Raw genomic sequence first — 23,447 nt, forward strand, 5'->3', positions numbered from 1 at the left:
CTATCCTGGTATGCCTGGCACCCCTCATCCCTATCCTGGTATGCGTGGCACCCCTCATCCTTATCCTGGTATGCGTGGCACCCCTCATTCTTATCCTGGTATGCGTGGCACCCCTCATCCTTATCCTGGTATGCGTGGCACCCCTCATCCTTATCCTGGTATGCGTGGCACCCCTCATCCTTATCCTGGTATGATCTCCCTCGTGCTTATCCTGGTACGTATGATCCCCCTCGTCCCTATCCTGGCATGTATGATCCCCCTCATCCTTATCCTGGTATGTATGGCCCCCTGGTCCTTATCCTGGTATGTATGGCTCTCTCATCCTTATCCTCATATTCATGGTCCCCCTAATCCCCATCACGCTGCACATAAAAAAATAAACACTCCTACTCACCTCTCTTCTCTCTCCTCCAACGCTGCGTCCTATCTGCGCGGCTCACAAGGAGAGATCAGCTGCTGGAAATCACTGCTCCCCACACCGGGACTGTGTGCACGGGGAGCTGTAACTTCATGCTCCTTAATAGCCGACACACAGTGTAGCGGTAACGTGGCTCCTGCTGTTGCCGGGCAATTGCATGTGCCGCTATTAAAGGGCATGAATATTCACCTCCCCACGCCCATGGGCGTGGAGAGGGGGTGAATTTTCATGCTCTTTAATAGCGGGCACACGCCATCGCATAGCAATAGCAGGGGCCGTGCTGCGGATACACTGTGTGCCGCTATTAAGGAGCATGAACATTCAGTGCCCCGCTCCTCCACTGCAACCACTCTCCCCACACCCCACTCAGTATAATATATATATATATATACACACACACACACACACACACACACACACACACACACACACACATACCACATACATACACACACACACCCCTCCCCCCCAACATTCGGACAATAAGACGCACCCCCCATTTTCCTCCAAAATTTTGGTACGGTAACTCAATTCTGAATCAGTTTGGAATGTCAGAGCCAAAGCCAAAAGGTATTTCAACCCCAATGGAACCATCCTACTTAAAGTTGGAAGTAGAAGATGATCTGTTATCTAACAATGAGAAATACAGACAGGCAGTTGGGGCACTTCTATACATAGCAACTGTGACTCCACCAGATATCGCAGCAATAATTTGGAATTCTCTGTAGATATGTGGAAAAACCAAGCCAAAAAGACAAATGCCGTTAAGAGAGTTCTTCGATATTTGAATTCGACTCTATACATAAATGTAAGGATATCTGTAACAGGAGATCTAAACCTCACAGGCTATGAGGATGCAGACTGGGCCGATGATTTAAGTGATCGTAAATCGACACACAGTTATTTGTTCAAGCTTGCAGAAAGTTTCATTTTTTGGTCAAGCAGAACATAGGTGTCTGTAGCCTTGTCATCTACAGAAGCATAGTATGTGTCTGCAGCCCACGCAAGACAAAAGGTCATTTGGTTAAGCTAATTATTAGGCAACCTTGGTAAGCCATCAACTCAACCGATGGTGATTTATGAAGACAACCAAGGATGCATTAAACTTTCATGCAGTGAGAAGATCAATGCAAGAACCAAACACATTAATGTTAAACATCACCAGTGTGATTTGATAGAACATGGCATAATTGAGTTTGTTTATTGCGAGACTGACCAGATGATAGCTAATTTTGGCTTATAAATAATCATATCAAATACTGACCAAATACTGAACATGGCCTAACACTGACAGATCTAATGCATTGCATTACATGTGCATTGCAAAGCATTAGACCAGTGATCAGACTAATGAATGGTAAAGTTCCATAGAGGAACTAAACTTAAATTTAAAATAAAAGAAAAAATAAATGAACAAAACAATTCCATCAATAAATATGTATATTAATGCAACAACAAAGCTAAACAAAAAATACACATATTTGGTATCGCTGCATCCAGAAATATCCGATCTGTAAAATTGTCTCACTAATTAACCTCTTCAGTAAACACCGTAAAAAATAAATAATGTGGCAAAACACTATGCAGGACTATGAAGGACATGAAAGACACCACTGAACAGAGGATGGACGGAATCCAGAATAACTCTGCTGCCTCATTATAGTGAATGGATCACTCGGGGGTTTCATCTTGTTACAAGAAAAAAGTAAGAGTTTTATTTCTCTAAGTAAAAGCAGGGTGAGAACTGAAAGTAAGTTTGATGTAGAGTTGTGTGGATAAAACAAATAGGTTTAATGTTCATTCAAATATAGTTACAAAAATGAAGAAAAATAAGTTCATAGCACACAAAAACAAGAATTAGATCACAAAAGAAAAAACAAGACATTCATTGGTTATTACATACAGTTAATGAGACTTGATGTGGTCTCTGGTAAAGATTCCCAAAGAGTGAGAGATCTGAAGATTTACTTACCTCTAGGCTGGTTTATATACAATTTGTCTCTCATAGAAATACATTAGTTACTATTTTTTTCAGTTTTGTTGCCTTCAGTGATGAGCGCAAGTGCTCGTTACTCGAAATTGCTAAGGGTGCTCGGGTATGCACCGAGTATCGCGGGTGCTTGAGTGACATGTTTGCGTCCCTGAGCCTTCATGTTTCACGGCTGTTAGACAGCCTCAAAACATGCAGGGATTGTCACTCAAGCACCCATGATACTCAGTGCATACCCGAGCCCCCCCGGCAAACTCGAGTAACGAGCACTTGCGCTCATCACTAGTTGCCTTATTTTACCATATTAGAAGAAATCCGTTGACTTGTGATATATATTAAGTTTTTTGCATATTACCTCAGTTTGGGACACTGAAAATCCTATAGCTATGACTTTTGAGAGCAGTACCTGTAATCCTCAAATAGCCATTTTTAGCATTTCAGTCCTATAAGTTAGATATGCAGAACAGATGCCTCAGCCAAGATTCTCAGAATAACTCAGTCACTCACTAAAAGACCAAAGTATTTGCTTGCTCGTTAGACCCTAAGCATAAGTTAGATTCATATTTTTTCATTGGAAATATAAATATTTTACACATCTGAATCACATCATTTGGAGATTTAGATGGAAACCCCGATGTAAGTGCTCATTGTGGAGCGTAGGATAAATGTGATCCAAAACGTTATGTAACATGTTACAAATAAAAGCTTCAACTCAATCCACAAAAAAAAAACTTACTCAGTCCGTCATCTGTTAACGGAACAATAGTGGTTTCCATCTTACTAGTAACACAAAAGGGACTGTAAAAGAGACATGGCTCCCACCAAAAGAAATCCAGTGAATTCTGCGCTTCCAAATCCAAATGTCCTCTTCCCTTCTGAGTTCCCCAGTGTGCCTAAACCCCAGTAAGCAGCCACTTGTTTGTCATTACTATAGCAATGAGAGCCTGCTTAATTTATTGGGTGCATGTATTTGTGGAGGAGGGAGGCTTGGGATGAGACAGAGCAAGTGAAGTTTCATAGAGTAAATGTAAGGTCATTCATCTGTGCTGAGGAAACCAAGGGCCTCCAAATCACCAAGTCCAAACCACCTCTGGAATTAAGACAAGTGCAAAAACGGTGTGCCTGTAGCTTTGTGGTTTGGGTTTTTATGGTTGAGTAGCTACATCTCAGTAGAAAATCAAAAAAGGGTCAGTGAGATGGTGTCTGTCTAGCATAATCCTTGACACCTTACATCACTGAATATAAATGCAAGTTACAATTTTCAGATTTTTTAAATATTTAGTAAACCATGTATCATTTGCTTTAAACTTCACAAATATTTGCTTCTTTGTGTTGGGATCACAAAAAATCCCTATAAAATAAATGTAAGTTTGTGGGTGTAACGTGAAAAAATGTGGAAAAGTTAATGGGGTATGAATACTTTCTCAAGGCATTGTTTGTATATTATACACTGTATCTATTAATAAAAAATATTCAGTGCACAGGTGTGATTTATATTTGAGCTATTTGGATTCAATTTGATTTTTGTATTCATGAGACCTTTGTAATTGATTTATGTTTTCTTGTAAAATGTAAGATTAAAAGAGGTTTAAAAAGGCTACTTTATAAGTTTCTTTTTATGGGGGAAAAACATTCCTTACTTTCAGAATACGAATATTGTTTCACAACTATATGTGCAACAAGACTTAATTTCTGATAAACATAATTTAATTTTCAAATAAAACATTTCCCACATTCTGGGTATGAAATGGCTTCTCACCTTTGAGAGCTCATTAATGTTTAACAAGAGTTATTCTGAAACAAAAGCATTTCCCACATTCTCAACATACTGTAGATATGACCTCTTCCTCATGTGACTTTTTTGATGTCTAACCAAATATGATTTACACACAAAACATTTCCCACAGTCTGAACATGAATATGGTTTCTCCCCTGTGTGAGTCCTCTGATGTGCAACAAGATTTGATATGTGATTAAAATCTTTCCCACAGTCTGAACATGAATATGGCTTTTCCCCTGTGTGAGTTCTCTGATGTGTAACAAGAGTTGATTTACTTGTAAAACATTTCCCACATTCTGAACATGAAAATGGCTTCTCCCCTGTGTGAGTTCTCTGATGTATAACAAGACTTGAACTCTTAGTAAAACATTTCCCACATTCTGGACATGCATGCAACTTCTTCCGTGTGTGACTTCGCATATGTCTATTGAGAGTTGATTTAGTTCTACAATATTCCCCACACTCTGAACATGAAAATGTCTTCTTTCCTGTGGTAGTTCTTTCATCCCTTAGGTGACTTTTATTTTCCTTAATAGTCTGTGATGAATCAGAAGTTAGGACCTGTTTAAAAGGACCAAATGGTAGATCTTTGCTGCCAACCACTGAAGATACAGCTGGGATAATCCAATGTTCTTCATATGTGTCTTGTGGCACACCAAGATCATATGATTGAAAATCTGAAGATTCCAGAAGTCCCTCTGATCCACTAATACCATCACCTGCCAAGAATAACACTTTTATTACTTTTTCAATAATATAACCTTGGAAATATTTTTTTGTAATTGGTAAAAAAAACTGTTGAAATTCTAACCAAAGACCACAGAGCAAGAACCACAAGATAATGGTATCAAGCAACCAGGATAGGTTCTAGCAGTTTTCACATTCAGTGTTGAAGTCAGCATTTTCCTAGGTTCATGTTTCAGAGAGTCAGTCACCACTATTTTGTAGTAAGACACCCATAAATAAATCAATTAGTGCTGTCAGCGGGTGTCTGTCTGGCACAATCCTTGACAGCCGCATTCATTTTAGTGCTGAACAGAGAAGCAGTATGATTAAGTATGAACAAGCTATGACTTTGTAGAAAGTGTAAAACTTGAGTTGCAAATTAATTTGTAAAGTGGTTTTCTCGAGTTGTCCCAAAAAATTTCTCGCCTGTTGAATTCAAAGCTACCACTTTAGCACTCCTCTCCAATCTTGATCTACTTGGCTGCAGTGATGACGTGCCCTATATGTCACATGACCATTGCATCAAGCGTATAGTGAGACCATTGATGGACTGCAGTGCTCACATGTTGAATATGGCACATTATGGCTGCAGTCAAGTACAGAAAGGTCAGAGATAAGCACCAAAAAAGCAGGGGCTGTGACTGGCGAGTAATGCTTCTTTTCCACATACTTCCCCGAGCCACGGGAGTTGGTGAACCTAAATTCTGCACCCAACTTATATAAAAAGTCAAAGCTGGATGCATAGTCAGCCATTAATCACCAATGTAAAAGGCACCCTGCCCATTTCTTAAATGTCAGAAGTAAATTCACTAAAGTATGTACATAAGGTATTTATTTACTTAGCGGCCTTCGGCTCAACCTCGAGCCATAGTGACTTGATGGATGAAAGTTCTGAAGGAAGATCGATCTTGTGCAAGCCTAGATAGGTCCACCAGGGTCTTCTCCGCTGTTATCTTGATGGCTCTTTGTCTTGTTTTTTCTATTCTTCTGGCCATAATGTCCTTCTCCAGTGATTGCTCTCTTCGTAAGATGTGGCCACACATGCAAGTCTTAGCTTCGTGATCCTTGCTTCAAGTGACATGTCTGGCTTGATTTATCCCAAAATAGGTTCTCCAGCACCACATGTCAAAGGCATTGATTCTTCTTCTGTCTTGTTTCTTTATCGTAAATGTTTTGCATCTGTATGTGGTCACAGAAAAGACCAGATATGTACAAGCCATGCCTTGGTCGCCAGTGAAATGTTCCTCGATTTGAAGACCTTGTCCGGTTACGTCAATGTTGATTTACCCACAGCTATTCTCCTATTGATGGTCGGTGTTGTCACTGCATCTTGAGTTATCATCGAGCAGAGTATGTTGAAGTCTTTTACAACTTCCAGTTCATTGCCGTCTATCTCAAATATGTCATGGTCGTAACTGGCAGTCGTCAATATCTTTGTCTTTTTTCTATTTAGTAGTAGTCTCATGTTCGAGCTTTCCATCTTGACATTCCGTAAAAAGTCCTTCATTCCATGTATGCTTGTGGCTATCAATGTTGTATCGTCGGCATATTTTAGATTATAGATGATGCTTACAGACAAGAATTTTTCGTAAGCCCATATCCATTAACAAACTGTGTTTATGGGCCAGTCATCCTCCCCATTTCTGCAAAAAGGGTATCCGGAAAGGGTACCAAAAGCATCCCGAAAGCAGTTCCTGTGTGCCCACAGGAATTGCTCTACTCCTATTTATCAGGAAGCATTCCAGTTGAGGAACAAATTTGTGAAAAGAGGCTATACACAATCTGTGCTCAGTGAAGCATTTAAATCAGCTACCATACAAGGTTAGCTTTATTACATCCCAAAAGAAAAAGGGGAAGATTCCACACTTAGGATCATTGGCACATTTGACAATCATGCGGGCCAGTGTCCGTGAGATTCTGAGTAAGTACAGGAATACATTAAAAGCAGACTCTGATGTTTGTGTCTTCATCCCTCCATTTCCTGACATCACATTTAAGCACGACAGATCTATCAGGGATCAACTGGTGCACAGTGCTTACATCTCCCCCCAAGAATGCTGGCACATGGTTGGATCATAGAGAGTTGGGTACTTTTAGGTGTAGGCCTTGTTCCTTTTGCCAATATATAGAAGTATCTGATGTGTTCACTTGTACCAATATGGGGAGATCTTACAAAAGTATGTTAGGGAGGTGCATTGCGGAGATACACAGCTCTTTAGGCTTTGTGTAGTGGAGGTAGTGGCCCAGTCATCCACGGTGGGGTAATCCTACTAGAAAGAAACCAAGTGGATTTATCGATTTAACTCTGCTTTACCCTTTGAAATGAACGAGCAGCTCACTATGGATGTTTCCTTTGAGAGTCTATACATCATCATGTTGCAATTGACCTATCACAATTTTACTCCTAGAAAAAAAGCCTGTTGTTTACTCATTGACCCTAATAGGTGGTTAGTTTTTAATATACATCCAAAAATGTTGGATATTTCTTTAATACATCATGGCTATCTGAGTTTATTGCTATTGGGGGACGAATGTTGAGTGTATGATTTATTAATATATTTGATATATCACAGATTATATACGTGAATATATATCCATTTCATTATTAAAATGAGATCATACTGTGTTCAGATATTATTTGCCTCATATTATTATATAACCTGCCCCCATACGTTTTGATCATTAGTGCCTGCTTGCGTAGTCTTACTTGCATTAACATGTACAGCCTGCTTTGCTGTGGAAAGCATATGCAAGCATTTACACAGTGGAGCACATGCAGTAGGAGTATACGCCCGAAAATGATGCACGGTTCTGTCAGTACCATTATAGTATATCGCTGCGTCTTTCACATACGCCCGAATCCCGTTTGCGGGGGGTTCTGACGTAAGCCCTGATGGGGCCACTGAACGGATGCCTAAACGTAATGTGAAAGCACCCTAACTGACATCTTTCAGTTCGATCAAGTGCCTAACTATTTTATTATGATGACCGACACTGGGGTAATAGGAAAAACAATCTGCATTATTCTGTTGTAAATACGGTTATATGTTTCATAGCTATCCACTTAATATTGCAGCTGATAAGCGATAAACCATAATTGGCCTAGGACATTAGAATTAGTTTAGATTGTTTGATGTCCCTCTAGAATGTCCTTTTACATTATACTGTTTATGTAAGCACATAATGGATGCAGGTTATGGTTATACACCAAGCCAACGTTTGGCGCAGCTCGAGTCCAGATGGATTTGGCAATTGGGTACTGTACAACCCAATGGACTGAACGAGAGTCTCAGCTTTGTTCCGTTTCTCTGATCTCTCCCCTTTTCACATATTTCTTTATTTGTTTTTATATGTTTTAATTATTTTTACATATTATTTTACAGTTAATTCATCATCTGTTTACACTATATTCCTCCGGAGGGCTATGGTCGTAGCATGGGTGGCATCATATGAATGAACAAAAGTGAATACAGCAACATTTACCCTCCTGTGAACATCAATCGCCGTATTTTTTCGTTATATACATGTTTTTTTGTGTATTATTGCGACGATCATGCTGTTTAATTAATATTGGTCTTGTCATGATCACTGACTTATAGAGGGATGTCTTTATGAACCTGGTTTGATCACATATCAGGATATTATGTTAGGTTTTGTCCAGGTTATGTGTGACTTCCTTTTTTCTCCCCCTTCCTTATTCCTTCCTAGTTTCCTAGTTGCCTTCCCTATTTTTTATGTTAGCATTGGTGCCACACGTCGCCTTAGGCAAAATTTTACATCTCGGTGTGGCTTCTATCCTACAATATCGATAGTGTTCCACAATATTATATGACAATGTATAAACACTATTGTTTAAATTTTGGTCACTAGATAGAGTGGGAGATTGATAGTAACGTGACTTATGTAAATACTTTTAGATATATAGCGGAAACTATGCACTACAGTTGTGATAATTATTATACCTCCGTATCATGTATTTCTATATATACAATGTCATCTTTCTCCTTCCCACCCCTTCACTCCTCCTTTCCCCCTTCCCCTCCCCTTTGTTTTGCTGATGTTCTAAATATCCTTGATAATGCGATATACTGGAGGTTGTACTCTCCCTTTTGTTGGGGGTGGCAGGAGAGTCTGTGCTAATTGATAAGATCTATATCTACATTAACATTTTCTTCTATCTGACTTCTGTGATCATGAGGACCTTACGCGCGAGCGTCGCCGCTGCTGAGGCGTCCCGTGTTGCCTGGCGTCTCTATGCAAGGACCTGTATCACGTGGGTCCATGTGACCGTCACGTGATTCCTTGCATGACGCCCGCAGCACTGGTTGCCGGGCAGCGGTGACGCTACGCGCGTTATCATAGGTCCGCCCATGGTGCCCCATTGGCCAGAATAATATTTAAATACACACACCCTCGGAATATGGTGACGCCCCCTGAAGAAGGCAACGCCGAAACGCGCGTTGGGGTGGACGCGCGGTTCCTGTGTGAGTTCCTGGACAGCCCAGCGTTTGGCCCAGGTATTCCATGTCCACATGGTGGTCTAATAATACTATCATATGGCTGTCTATATTGTGTTCCATTAGCTTAGCCCCCATTTTTGTACCTCTAGGACCACATGGTGATCTCTTCTGTGTCACCATATGGATGGTTCATGATTTGTTATATGGGTGTTTCCCTCTCTCTATATGTATTCTCTGTTGGGGGGACTATACCATAAATACTTAGGAACCATTCACATGAATAGCAATTGGAAAGTTTTGACAAATTTTGAGCTGTGCTGTCTTGGACTCTATACTTAGTGGACCGTATCGTCCCTTCAGTGAGATGAATCTCTTTTAGTTATATGTGTCTTCCTGCACTTGTTTAGTGCCAGATACTGTTTGTCCTATGTATTTTAATATATATAATAAAAGCTATATTTTATGATGTAATATTTTGGTTGTTGTGGTCATGGTTTTCCTTCACTATATTTCTATGATTAGTGATTCAGCCAATAAGTCATGTCAGTAGGTGCCAACTACTATATATTACTTTTCCTCTATAGATATGCACCAATTGAGAAATTTCCTATTGATTGTACTGTTTATGTAAGCACATAATGGATGCAGGTTATGGTTATACATCTTGTCCAATTTATACTATAACATAGCACTATTTAAGCTTTCAACTATTGGCCATCAAGTAATAAACTGACAATTCTTTGATGCGCTTCCTATGAACTGTTTACATAGTACATGCTAGCCTGGCGTATGTTACCGCATATAGGTACAGTACAGACCAAAAGTTTGGACACACCTCATTTAAAGATTTTTCTGTATTTTCATGACTATGAAAATTGTACATTCACACTGAAGGCATCAAAACTATGAATTAACACATGTGGAATTACAAAAAAGTGAGAAACAACTGAAAATATGTCTTATATTCTAGGTTCTTCAAAGTAGCCACCTTTTGCTTTGATAACTGCTTTGCAAGCTCTTGGCATTCTCTTGATGAGCTTCAAGAGGTAGTCACCGGAAATGGTCTTCCAACAATCTTGAAGGAGTTCCCAGAGATGCTTAGCACTTGTTGACCCTTTTGCCTTCACTCTGCGGTCCAGCTCACCCCAAACCATTTCGATTGGGTTCAGGTCTGGTGACTGTGGAGGCCAAGTCATCTGGCGTAGCACCCTATCACTCTTCTTCTTGGTCAAATAGCCCTTACATATCCTGGAGGTGTGTTTGGGGTCATTGTCCTGTTGAAAAATAAATGATGGTCCAACTAAACGCAAACCGGATGCAATAGCATGCCGCTGCAAGATGCTGTGGTAGCCATGCTGGTTCAGTATGCCTTCAATTTTGAATAAATCCCCAACAGTGTCACCAGCAAAGCACCCCCACACCATCACACCTCCTCCTCCATGCTTCACGGTGGGAACCAGGCATGTAGAGTCCATCCGTTCACCTTTTCTGCGTCGCACAAAGACACGGTGGTTGGAACTAAAGATCTCAAATTTGGACTCATCAGACCAAAGCACAGATTTCCACTGGTCTAATGTCCATTCCTTGTGTTCTTTAGCCCAAACAAGTCTCTTCTGCTTGTTGCCTGTCCTTAGCAGTGGATTCCTAGCAGCTATTTTACCATGAAGGCCTGCTGCACAAAGTCTCCTCTTAACAGTTGTTGTAGAGATGTGTCTGCTGCTAGAACTCTGTGTGGCATTGACCTGGTCTCTAATCTGAGCTGCTGTTAACCTGCGATTTCTGAGGCTGGTGACTCGGATAAACTTATCCTCAGAAGCAGAGGTGACTCTTGGTCTTCCTTTCCTGGGGCGGTCCTCATGTGAGCCAGTTTCTTTGTAGCGCTTGATGGTTTTTGCAACTGCACTTGGGGACACTTTCAAAGTTTGCCCAATTTTTCGGACTGACTGACCTTAATTTCTGAAAGTAATGATGGCCACTCGTTTTTCTTTACTTAGAATTTGTATTATGGCAAGGAAAAAGCAGCTAACAGTCTATTCAGTAGGACTATCAGCTGTGTATCCACCTGACTTCTGCACAACACAACTGATGGTCCCAACCCCATTTATAAGGCAAGAAATCCCACTTATTAAACCTGACAGGGCACACCTGTGAAGTGAAAACCATTTCCGGTGACTACCTCTTGAAGCTCATCAAGAGAATGCCAAGAGTGTGCAAAGCAGTCATCAAAGCAAAAGGTGGCTACTTTGAAGAACCTAGAATATAAGACATATTTTTAGTTGTTTCACACTTTTTTGTTAACTATATAATTCCACGTGTTAATTCATAGTTTTGATGCCTTCAGTGTGAATGTACAATTTTCATAGTCATGAAAATACAGAAAAATCTTTAAATGAGAAGGTGTGTCCAAACTTTTGGTCTGTACTGTACATATAGGGTAAAGAAGGGCTAGTCTTTGTTGAGTGGGAGCGCTGTTTGCATATCTAGGGTGCCAACCTCCGTGGCTAACTAAGTCATATTAGGAGTACATTAGGGTATCCTATAGGCTACATACATACAGGCATGGCCGAAAGTGTGGGCACCTTTGAAATTGTTCCAGAAAATGAAGTATTTCTCAGAGAAAATTTTTACAATTACACATTTTGTTATACACATGTGTATTTCCTTTGTGTGTATTTGAAAAACACAAAGAAAAAAAAGGCAAAATTGGACACGATTTCACACAAAACCCCAAAAATTGGCCGGACAAAATTTTTGGCATCCTCAACTTAATATTTGGTTGCTCACCCTTTGGAACAAATAACTGCAGTCAATCACTTCCTATAACCATCAACAAGCTACTTACACCTCTCATCTGGAATTTTGGAGCACTCGCACTCTTCTTTTGCAAACTGCTCCAGGTCTCTCATATCTGAAGGCGCCTTCTCCCAACAGCAATTTTAAGATCTCTCCACAGGTGTTCAATGGGATTTTGTACCTCCATGGCACTTGGTTGTAGATAATTAATAAGTCAATTTAATTTAGAGTCATTCCTCAATCAGCTGGCAGGGCAGGTGGCTTGCATATGCCCAAGCTTCCCACATCGAAAACATCTGTGCTGTATTGCACTCCTTCCAATTTGCATTCTGGGGATGGAGGCAAGGGAACCTGGAGGCTGATATCCATATGAAGGTGCATTACGTGGTTGTTGAATTTGAGGATGACTCTTACATTGGATAGCTGGCCAGGTGGCCTATAGATGTCCTGGATTCCACCAACCATAACATCTGCGTTTTCCTTTTTTTCCTCCTCATCGGATCCAAGAAGATGTGGTGGGAGCAACTAGAGGCAAATTCACATGGGTATCAACATGAGGTGGTGGTCTTGTGAGACAGGGAACATTGGGAACTGAAGGAAAAGGGACCACCGGTGGTGGTGAGCTGGTAGTGCTTTCTCCATCCATCAGCAACTTTTGCCACTGAGGCTTGATGGTGAGAACCTTATCAGCTAAAACGGCAGCTTGTACCCTGTCGCTGGTTTACTCTCACGCACCCATTCTTTGATCTCAGCAAGGCATTTGGCAAAGAACTGCTCTTTTTGGATTAACTTGAGGATGGTCTCCCAAATTAAGTCCCCCTCTCTCTCCAGCCAGTGATGACATGTTTGTTTGATCCTATGGGCATACATTTTAAAAGAGTCTTCCCCATTACAGGGTAACAAATAAAACTGAGTCCTGTAAGTGTCTCAAGTTACCGCAAAATATTTCAGGACGGTTTCCTTAATGTCCTCATACTCGCGGTTCCACCCAGGTTCTGCAGCTCCACCCTCTAAGAGTCCCACCAGATGTCTGACCTGCCCCATTTCTGGAACTTCCATTAACTGGCATTGATGTTTTAAGTCTTGGAAGAATCCTTCAATATCCCCTGCAGCCTCTTTAAAAGGTACACTGCTATAAAAAATAAAAGGGAACACTCAAATAATATCCTAGATCTGAATGAATGAAATATTCTCACTGAATACTTTGTTCTGTACAAAGTTGAATGTGCTGACAACAAAATCACAGAAAAAATGATCAATGGAAATCAAATTTATTAACCAATGGAGGCCTAGGTTTGGAGTCACAACCAAAATTAAAGTGGAAAAACACACTACAGGCTAATCCAACTTTGATGTAATGTCCTTAAAACAAGTCAAAATGAGGCTCAGAATTGTGTGTGGCCTACACGTGCCTGTATGACCTCCCTAGAATGCCTGGGCATGCTCCTGATGAGGTTGCGGATGGTCTCCTGTGGGATCTCCTCCCAGACCTGGACTAAAGCATCCGCCAACTCCTGGACAGTCTGTGGTGCAACGTGATGTTGGTGGATGGAGTGAGACATGATTTCCCAGATGTGCTCAGTCGGATTCAGGTCTGGGGAACGGGCAAGCCAGTCCATAGCTTCAATGCCTTCATCTTGCAGGAACTGCTGATACACTCCAGCCACATGAGGTCTGGCATTGTCCTGCATTAGGAGGAACCCAGGGCCAACTGCACCAGCATATGGTCTCACAAGGGGTCTGAGGATCTCATCTCGGTATCTAATGGCAGTCAGGCTACCTCTGGCAAGCACATGGAGGGCTGTGCGGCCCTCCAAAGAAATGCCACCCCACACCATTACTGACCCACTGCCAAACCGGTCATGCTGAAGGATATTGCAGGCAGCAGATCGCTCTCCACTCTGTCACGTCTGTCACAAATCAGTGTGAACCTGCTTTCATCTGTGAAGAGCACAGAGCGCCATTGGCGACTTTGCCAATCCTGGTGTTCTGTGGCAAATGCCCAGCGTCCTGCATGGTGTTGGGCTGTGAGCACAACCCCCATCTGTGGACGTCGGGCCCTCATACCACCCTCATGGAGTCAGTTTCTAACCGTTTGTGCAGACACAAGCACATTTGTGGCCTGCTGGAGGTCATTTTGCAGGGCTCTGGCAGTGCTCCTCCTGTTCCTCCTTGCATAAAGGCGGAGGTAGCGGTCCTGCTGCTGGGTTGTTGCCCTCCTACGGCCCCCTCCACGTCTCCTGGTGTACTGGCCTATCTCCTGGTAGAGCCTTCAGCCTCTGGACACTACGCTGACAGACACAGCAAACCTTCTTGCCACAGCGCGCATTGATGTGCCATCCTGGATGAGCTTCACTACCTGAGCAACTTCTGTGGGTTGTAGAGTCCATCTCATGCTACCACGAGTGTGAAAGCACAACCAACATTCAAAAGTGACCAAAACATCAGCCAGAAAGCATTGGTACTGAGATGTGGTCTGTAGTCCCCACCTGCAGAACCACTCCTTTATTGAGGGTGTCTTGATAATTGTCAATAATTTCCATCTATTGTCTATTCCATTTGCACAACAGCATGTGAAATTGATTGTCAATCAGTGTTGCTTCTAAGTGGACAGTTTGTTTTCACAGAAGTTTGATTTACTTGGAGTTATATTCTGTTGTTTAAGTGTTCCCTTTATTTCTTGGAGCAGTGTATAAAGTCCTTGTGAGACACTCTTGGAGATTCCTTCTTGGTGGGTGTTGTGAATTTCTGCTTGTGGTTTCTAGCTGCTTCCTCAGCGAGATGCCTCTCATGAACTCTCCGAAAATTCTCCCCTTTATCCTCTATGGTGGCTACTTCCCCCAGCAATGCCATTTTCTCCTCATATCACACAACCCACTGACTTTTCTGGGCATTTACATCTTGATTCCATCTTTCCTCTAATTGCTCTGGTAATCCCTCTCAAGTGCCACCCTGTACAGTCATGGCCAAAAGTTTTGAGAATGACACCAAAATTATATTTTCACATGATCTGCTGGCCTCTGGTTTTTATTAGTGTTTGTCTGATGTTTATATCACATACAGAAATATAACTGCAATCATATTATGAGTACCAATAGGTTATATTGACAGTTAGAATGAGTTAATGCAGCAAGTCAATATTTGCAGTGCTGCCCCTTCTTCTTCAAGACCTCTGTAATTCTCCCTGGCATGCTCTCAATCAACTTTTGGACCAAATCCTGACTGATAGTAGTCCATTCTTGCATAATCAATGCTTGCATTTTGCCAGAATTTGTTGGTTTTTGTTTGTCCACCCGTCTCTTGATGATTGACCACAAGTTCTCAATGGGATTAAGATCTGGGGAGTTTCCAGGCCATGGACCCAAAATCTCTATGTTTTGTTCCATGAGCCATTTAGTTATCACCTTTGCTTTATGGCAAGGTGCTCCATCATGCTGGAAAAGGCATTGTTGGGTGCCAAACTGCTCTTGGACGGTTGGGAGAAGTTGCTCTTGGAGGACATTCTGGTACCATTCTTTATTCATGGCTGTGTTTTTAGGCAAGACTGCGAGTGAGCCGATTCCCTTGGCTGAGCAGCAACCCCACACATGAATGGTTTCAGGATGCTTTACAGTTGGCATGAGACAAGACTGGTGGTAGCGCTCACCTCTTCTTCTCCGAATAAGCTGTTTTCTAGATGTCCCAAACAATCGAAAAGGGGATTCATCAGAGAAAATGACTTTGCCCCAGTCCTCAGCAGTCCACTCCCTGTACCTTTTGCAGAATATCAGTCGGTCCCTGATGTTTTTTCTGGAGAGAAGTGGCTTCTTTGCTGCCCTCCTTGAAACCAGCCCTTGCTCAAAGAGTCTCCGCCTCACAGTGCGTGCAGAAGCACTCACACCAGCCTGCTGCCATTCCTGAGCAAGCTCGGCACTGCTGGTAGTCCGATCCCGCAGCTGAAACAGTTTTAAGATACGGTCCTGGCACTTGCTGGTCTTTCTTGGGCGCCCTGGAGCCTTTTTTGACAACAATGGAAGCTCTCTCCTTGAAGTTCTTGATGATGCCATAGATTGTTGACTGAGGTGCAATCTTTGTAGCTGCGATACTCTTCCCTGTTAGGCCATTTTTGTGCAGTGCAATGATGGCTGCACGTGTTTCTTTAGAGATAACCATGGTTAACTGAAGAGAAACAATGATACCAAGAACCAGCCTCCTTTTAAAGTGTCCAGTGATGTCATTCTTACTTAATCATGACTGATTGATCGCCAGCCCTGTCCTCATCAACACCCACACCTGTGTTAATGGATCAATCACTAAAACGATGTTAGCTGCTCCTTTTAAGGCAGGACTGCAATGATGTTGAAATGTGTTTTGGGGGTTAAAGTTCATTTTCTGGGCAAATATTGACTTTGCAAGTACAGTAATTGCTGTTAAGCTGATGACTCTTTGACATTCAGGAGTATATGCAAATTGCCATTACAAAAAATGAAGCAGTAAACTTTGGAAAAATTACTATTTGTCTCATTCTCAATACTTTTGGCCATGACTGTAGACTGGTTCCTTCCAAAACCTCAATTAGTTGTTCCTTGGACAGTCCTTTATAACTGACCCTTGTTTGTAGGTTCACCAGGGACCAGTCCCTGTATCCTGAGGTTCTGGTTCCATTCTTTGCCAGGCCATTGTCCTCTATTCCCTCTGCTCTAATCCCTCTGCTGCCAACCAGTTTGTAACGGGGTGTGTGACAGAGCACGGAGGGACAGCAGACCGGTGAACAATCCAAAAGACCTTTAATAGGACTGGGAGAATATTCCACTGAACATAGATATGGTTCCTTCGAGCCTGCGGTGGCAGTGAAAGGAAAAATTCTAGGGTCGCCATCCGGTAACCAGACGCCGTCTCCAGTAAGCGTACACGCCCGAAAATGGTGAACGACAGAGCGCATGTTCACTCTGTCGCTACCCTTATAGTCTATGGCCCCATCTGCGTATATGCCCAAATCCCTTTTGCGGGTGGTTCGGATTTAAGCCCAGACGTGAGCCACTGAACGGGTGGTAAAATACAGTGTGAAAGCACCCATACAATGTTAATTTTTTTTCGTACACCCCACATTGTAGCAGCTGCTGAATGAGAAGTATCTGTGACTTCTCTGCATTTTGTGGTTACTACTCACCTGGGTAGTCATATGTAATAATCTCCTCTTTACACCGCTCATCTCCCCTCACATATGTCTCAGTAGTATTAATATGGGTCATATCTTCACCCTGAAACAAATACTGTAAAAGTCACCGAGAGATGGAGAAGTCACATCTATGATCAGCTCCAATTCTGCCATCTCCACAAGTATAAAACATACAATACTGGCGGATAACAAAGGACTAAGCACAAGACCTTCACAGCCTTCTAGACATCATAGGGGAGATCTCATGACACCTTCTCTCCAGTTACCTGATGATTAGGAGAAACATTGGGATTTTCTTGTTTACAGTCCTGTGGAAGAAGAGGACGGGGACATCTCTCTGGTGTTGTCCTCTTACTGGATAGAACTGGAGGAAACACATACAGGAACTGAATTCATTCTTTACATATAGATATTATAGGCCGTGTGTATTTGGTCCTGTCTATTACCTGGTGATGTGAGGAGTTGGGGAACCTCCATCATGACATCCTTGTACAGATCCTTGTGTCCTTCTAAATACTCCCACTCCTCCATTGAGAAATAGACGGCGACATCCTGACACCTTAAAGGAACCTGACACATACAATGATACCGTCATCCCCCCGATCCCTTCATAGCATTACTATATAATGTCCCAGCATTCCCAGCAGTGTCACCTCTCCAGTCAGCAGCTCAATCATCTTGTAGGTGAGTTCTAGGATCTTCTGGTCATTGATGTCCTCATGTATCAGGGGGTGAGGTGGAGGCTCCGTGATTGGACTCAGGGGTCTTCCCCATCCCTCAGACACAGGGTCCTGACAGCGCTCACTAGAGGTCTTCTTCACTACTGTGTAATCCTGGTTATGGAGAGACACATTAATAAATCTCACTACAGACATTTCCAGAGTCCTCACCTCTCCAGTTCTGTCCATCTGTTATTCCCATAGATAAGAATGATATAATGTGATGTCATCAGAATCTCTCACCTCTCCAGTAAGCCGGAAGAGGATCTCTAGGGTGAGGTGTAATATCCTCTCTGCCATCTTGTCCCTGTTCATTTCCATTCTTGATGGGTAAATCGGGAAAATTTCACTTACAGAAGAACTTCACGGAGAGGATCCGATATTGTAGGAACCTCAAGAAAACACAGGAGCAGCAGCCCTAGAACAAGACAACCAGAAGTATATAATGTCATTTGTGTACACTCCCCACAGATGATTTCGGGAAAAGAAGTATCCAGTCTGTCAGATTTTCAACAAAAATTAACAGCAGCTGGATGATTCAATCAACAGCTGTAATACAGAGCACAGCCGAGCGTTACTGTATACGGGGGAGAGTAATCGACTGAACGACTGTTCTCTCCCCACTATATAATGTGTATGGTGCCTGCGCCCAGTACTGGGGTCTCTCCACATACCTCCACCTGCAGAGCCGCCACCACATATATGGCTGTTCTGTGCGCACAGGACCTGTGATGAGGTCACAGGAGGGGAGGAGTCAGGGGTCACATGATCAGGGGCCTCAGTGGATGCAGGACTCTGCTGTGCTGGTTGTCATGGTGCTGGATGAGGGGAAGTTTATGTGTGGGGTCAGGAGGGGTTTACAGGGGGGATGTAGCAGAGCCGCGTGTGTACGAGGTGTACGGAGCAGAGCCGCGCGTGTACGAGGCGTACGGAGCAGAGCCGTGTGTGTACGAGGTGTACGGAGCGGAGCCGCACATGTACGAGGGGTACGGAGCGGAGCCGCGCGTGTACGAGGTGTACGGAGCGGAGCCGCGTGTGTACGAGGTGTACGGAGCGGAGCCGCGCGTGTACGAGGTGTACGGAGCGGAGCCGTGCGTGTACGAGGTGTGCTGAGCGGAGCCGCGTGTGTACGAGGTGTACGGAGCTGAGCCGTGTGTACGAGGAGCACGGAGCAGAGCCGCGCGTGTACGAGGTGTACGGAGCGGAGCCGCGCGTGTACGAGGTGTACGGAGAGGAGCCGCGCGTGTACGAGGTGTATGGAGCAGAGCCGCGTGTGTACGAGGTGTACGGAGCGGAGCCGGGTGTGTACGAGGTGTACGGAGCGGAGCCGTGTGTACGAGGTGTACGGAGCGGAGCCGCGTGTGTACGAGGTGTACGGAGCGGAGCCGCGTGTGTACGAGGTGTACAGAGCGGAGCCGCGCGTGTACGAGGTGTAGGGAGCAGAGCCGTGTGTGTACGAGGCGTACGGAGCAGAGTCACGTGTGTACGAGGTGTACGGAGCAGAGCCAAGTGTGTACGAGGTGTACGGAGCAGAGCCAAGTGTGTACGAGGTGTACGGAGCGGAGCCGCGTGTGTACGAGGTGTACGGAGCGGAGCCGCGTGTGTACGAGGTGAATGGAGCGGAGCTGCGTGTGTACGAGGTGTACGGAGCGGAGCCGCGTGTGTACGAGGTGTACGGAGCGGAGCCGCATGTGTACGAGGTGTACGGAGCGGAGCCGCGTGTGTACGAGGGCGGCACAGTGGCGCAGTGGTTAGCACTGCAGCCTTGCAGCGCTGGGGTCTTGGGTTCAAATCCCACCAAGGACAACATCTGCAAGGAGTTTGTATGTTCTCCCCGTGTTTGCATGGGTTTCCTCTGGGTTCTCCGGTTTCCTACCACACTCCAAAGACATACTGCTGGGAATCTAGATTGCGAGCCTTGATGGGGACAGCGACGATAATGTATGTAAAGCGTTGCAGAATATGTTAGCGCTATATAAAAATAAAGATTATTATTATTGCGAGGTGTACGGAGCAGAGGCGCGTGTGTACAACGTCTATGGAGCAGAGCCATTTGTGTAAGATGCATACGGAGTGGAGCCGCATGTGTGCGGGGTGTATGGAGCGGAGTTGTATGTGTACGATGTGTGCTGAGGGGAGCCATGTGTGTACGACGTGTTAGATCCTTGATTCCTCCCTCCTGATACTGAAGGACTGTCCCATCTCTCCTGCACATGGTGATCTGTTATACGGAGCCGTCTGTACAATGTGCACTGACAGCTTATTGTACCACACTGTTGTTCTCCACATGGCACCGTGAAGCCTGAGGACTTGATCAGAGAGATCATCTCCCTCTCACATGCGCTTATTGTACCCAGGATGCAATCTGATTTGAAGGTCTGTTTAGAGGCGCCTCATTTCTTTCACTATTTTGTGGTAAAATTAGTGATGTCGTTCATAACTACAAGTCTTCCTGTATAAAACAAGCTCTCGTACGGCTGTGTTGAGGGGAATATACCTTTATCAGATGCATTCAACCTGGAATCAGCCTGATAAAGTGCAGCAAAACTGCCTCATAACATGGACATAATACACAGCAATGTGAAAATAATACTGCTGTGCACATGTTCCGTCTTATCGCACTTTTGCTTTTCTGAACCTTGAAGAGGTTAAAGGCAGTGAAATGCTCATTCTTCAGCGACTTCCGAATTTTATAGTATAGAGTAAAATGCACCTGTGGTGGTGGAGCCGCAGCAATAGCGACAGTAAAACCACCAGAAAAGCCCCTTCAGGAAGGTGAGTGCTGGCATTTTACCTGAACTGGTTTTTGATGCTGTCATGAAAGTTAGCCGCCATCTTAGTTATGATACGTCATACCTGAAGTTATTCCCTTTTGTCATTTCTACAAATCCCTCACACAGCCCCCACCTCTGGAGATCAGTCTCAAGGAACTTCTTTGACATGGTAAATAGATGGGCCAGCTTTGTTGTGTCCAAGCAGGACAGAGTCAGCGAGACCCTAGGGGGTAATTAACACCTTGATGTCACTTGAAACCAGAAGCAAACCATTTGTGCAAGCCTGCAAACCTCTCCATTGTCCCAAGGAACCATGTGCTTTCTTTGTGGAAAATGGCCGCAAAAAGCTACAGATATACTATCAATTCATAACCACACAATACAAGTTAGGGAACCCAAATAAAATGTATCATGTGGGGAAGGTGCCCGCAGACACAATCATGGGACTTATAAATCCATGAGTGGCCTGGAAAGCTAGATATTTAGAAGAACCATATACAAGGTCCCAGGGGAGGCATGTTTAGAGTCAATGGCTTCCCCAGAAGAGTAGGATCACGACGAGACCTCTGGTGATACGATGAGATCACCCCAGGGAAAGTTATGGGTACTTTTCTCAAACGGAGCCAAAACTGGCATTGGTAGGGGGCGGGGCTTAGTAAACTGACATCACCAAGAGTGGGCGTGACAGGACTTTAGTATAGCCAACAGCCAGAAACCCCCTCAGTTTTGACACAGGAGATGCTGTGAACAACTCCTAACGTCGGGTCCCAGTTTCTGAGTGGGAGGAGCACCTTTGCCATGTGCTACTGAGGCCTGGACGACTGCAACTAAGCTTGAACTTGTGGGATAGCAAAACCTCCCTTGCACCACAAGAACGGTAAATGATTTATCGTTGTTATGTTTTGTATTTCTAATTGTTATATCTCTTATTCTGGACAAATACCGTTGTATAGTTAATTGTATAGCCTTGTAATCTAGTGTATTCTTATAATCAATTAAATCATAAATTAATCGTGGGCTGTATCCTTTACTCTGCATATACGAATCCATTGGTCCGGAAACGCTTGGCTGAAACACTACTGGGTTGGTTCCTGACCTGATACAAGTCTATTAACGGACCGCACTTGTATCAAACGAGAACTTGTGGCAGCATACCATCTGGCGGATTTGAGGAAGGCTGGCAGTGACGGTTGGAGCTGTGGATATATATTACTGGCGCAGCCAGGGAAATATATATACCTCCTTCACTGCAGAGGGCCTCAAATACCCAGAGGGCTACAGGACGGCCTCTCCGGCGACCACTCACCTTGACTGACTTGAGAGGCAAGGGGGCGCCAGAGAATTGTGCCTGTATCGTGGCGTCACAGATTGGTGACGTGTAAGGGACAACACACCACCGTGTTTTCCCCCGCTGGTAGCAGCTTCCTGGCACTACTTACTCTAGGTGCAGTACATTGACTCACCTGAGAGGTAAGGGGGCGCCAGAGAGCTGCACCCACCGGCCGGCATTCCAACACAGGGTGGCAGAGCGGTGGGATTGCAGAGTATAGTATACGTGGGATCCCTACTCACAAACACTAAAGACTGACAGTGGTAATTTCCACTGCTGGAGTCTTAAGGTCAGCCCCACCCTAGACGGTCAGAGTAAAATTATAACAAGGTGTGTGCAAACTCAGGGTTGCAGTGGTGTCAGTGACCCAAGGTTACCAAGATGGCGGAAGGCACCAGGAACAAGGTGAAGGAGAAGACCAATGCTTTGGTCATTGAGCAGGTGGGGGAGGACAATGTTACTCATGCCAGGGAGGGTCTCAGCTCGGGCACCTCAAGGAGCCAGTCCCTAGTACGCGGTCCCGCAGTGGACTGTCCACCACCTACCCACCACAGCCTATCCAGCATGGATGCCCTCCTGTAATCGGCCCTGGCCAGTCAGCGGTCTGGGGACACCTCCACCTTTCGGCTCCTCATGGATGAACGCCGGCAAATAGAAGAGGCGGAGCGTGCAAAACGAGCTTTTGCAGAACGAGCTGCTGTGGAGCGTGCAGAACGAGATGCGGAGCGCAAGCATCAACTGGACCTGGCTCAGTGTGGATTCCTTCCAGCACCTCCACCACAGCAGGAGGCGAAGACCTGTAAAGTCCGAGCCGAGGACTTCCCCCTGCTTGAGAAAGATGGAGACCTGGACTCCTTTCTGTTGGCATTCGAAAGGACCTGCCTTCAATACCATCTGGCTCGGGATCAGTGGGCAAGATACCTGACCCCCCGTTTGAGGGGTAAGTCCCTGGATGCCTTGGGGGACTTATCTGCCGGGGAGATACAGGACTACAACAGCATCAAGCGGGCCCTGATCCTGCAGTACAACCTCACTCCGAAGTCGTACCGCCAGAAGTTCCGGAGCCTGCTGCATGGCCCCAAGGACACCTGGACCGATCATATGCGGGCGCTGTTGAGAGCAGCAGAGCACTGGACCTCGGGTCTAGCGCTTACTACCCGCCAGGAGGTCCAGGAACTATTCGTCACGGAGCAGTTCTTGTGGAACAGCCCAGAGGACCTCCGACAGTTCCTCCGTGACCGCAAACCAATGGGGGCTTCTGCTACAGCCGCACTGGCAGATGAGTATGCCAATAACAGG

At 44.3% G+C, this 23,447-nt stretch overlaps 1 protein-coding gene across 1 annotated transcript in view; it reads right to left on the reverse strand.

Annotated features, from left to right (window-relative positions):
• LOC141271394 (gastrula zinc finger protein XlCGF66.1-like) overlaps positions 1-18,801 on the reverse strand; it is a 67,108-nt gene extending 48,307 nt beyond the window's left edge. The window contains exons 1-4 of the mRNA XM_073681484.1: positions 18,719-18,801; positions 18,288-18,462; positions 17,979-18,158; positions 17,772-17,895 (exon numbers count right to left, since the gene is read on the reverse strand). Of these exons, the coding sequence (XP_073537585.1) occupies positions 17,772-17,895; positions 17,979-18,158; positions 18,288-18,365 (382 nt within the window). The 5' untranslated portion in view covers positions 18,366-18,462; positions 18,719-18,801. The remainder of the gene's footprint in view (positions 1-17,771; positions 17,896-17,978; positions 18,159-18,287; positions 18,463-18,718) is intronic.
• Between the last annotated feature and the right edge of the window lie 4,646 nt (positions 18,802-23,447).

Source organism: Phyllobates terribilis, unplaced genomic scaffold, assembly GCF_046119375.1.
Source record: "Phyllobates terribilis strain yellow unplaced genomic scaffold, ASM4611937v1 Scaffold_5__5_contigs__length_657084704, whole genome shotgun sequence".
Classification (NCBI taxonomy): domain Eukaryota; kingdom Metazoa; phylum Chordata; class Amphibia; order Anura; family Dendrobatidae; genus Phyllobates; species Phyllobates terribilis.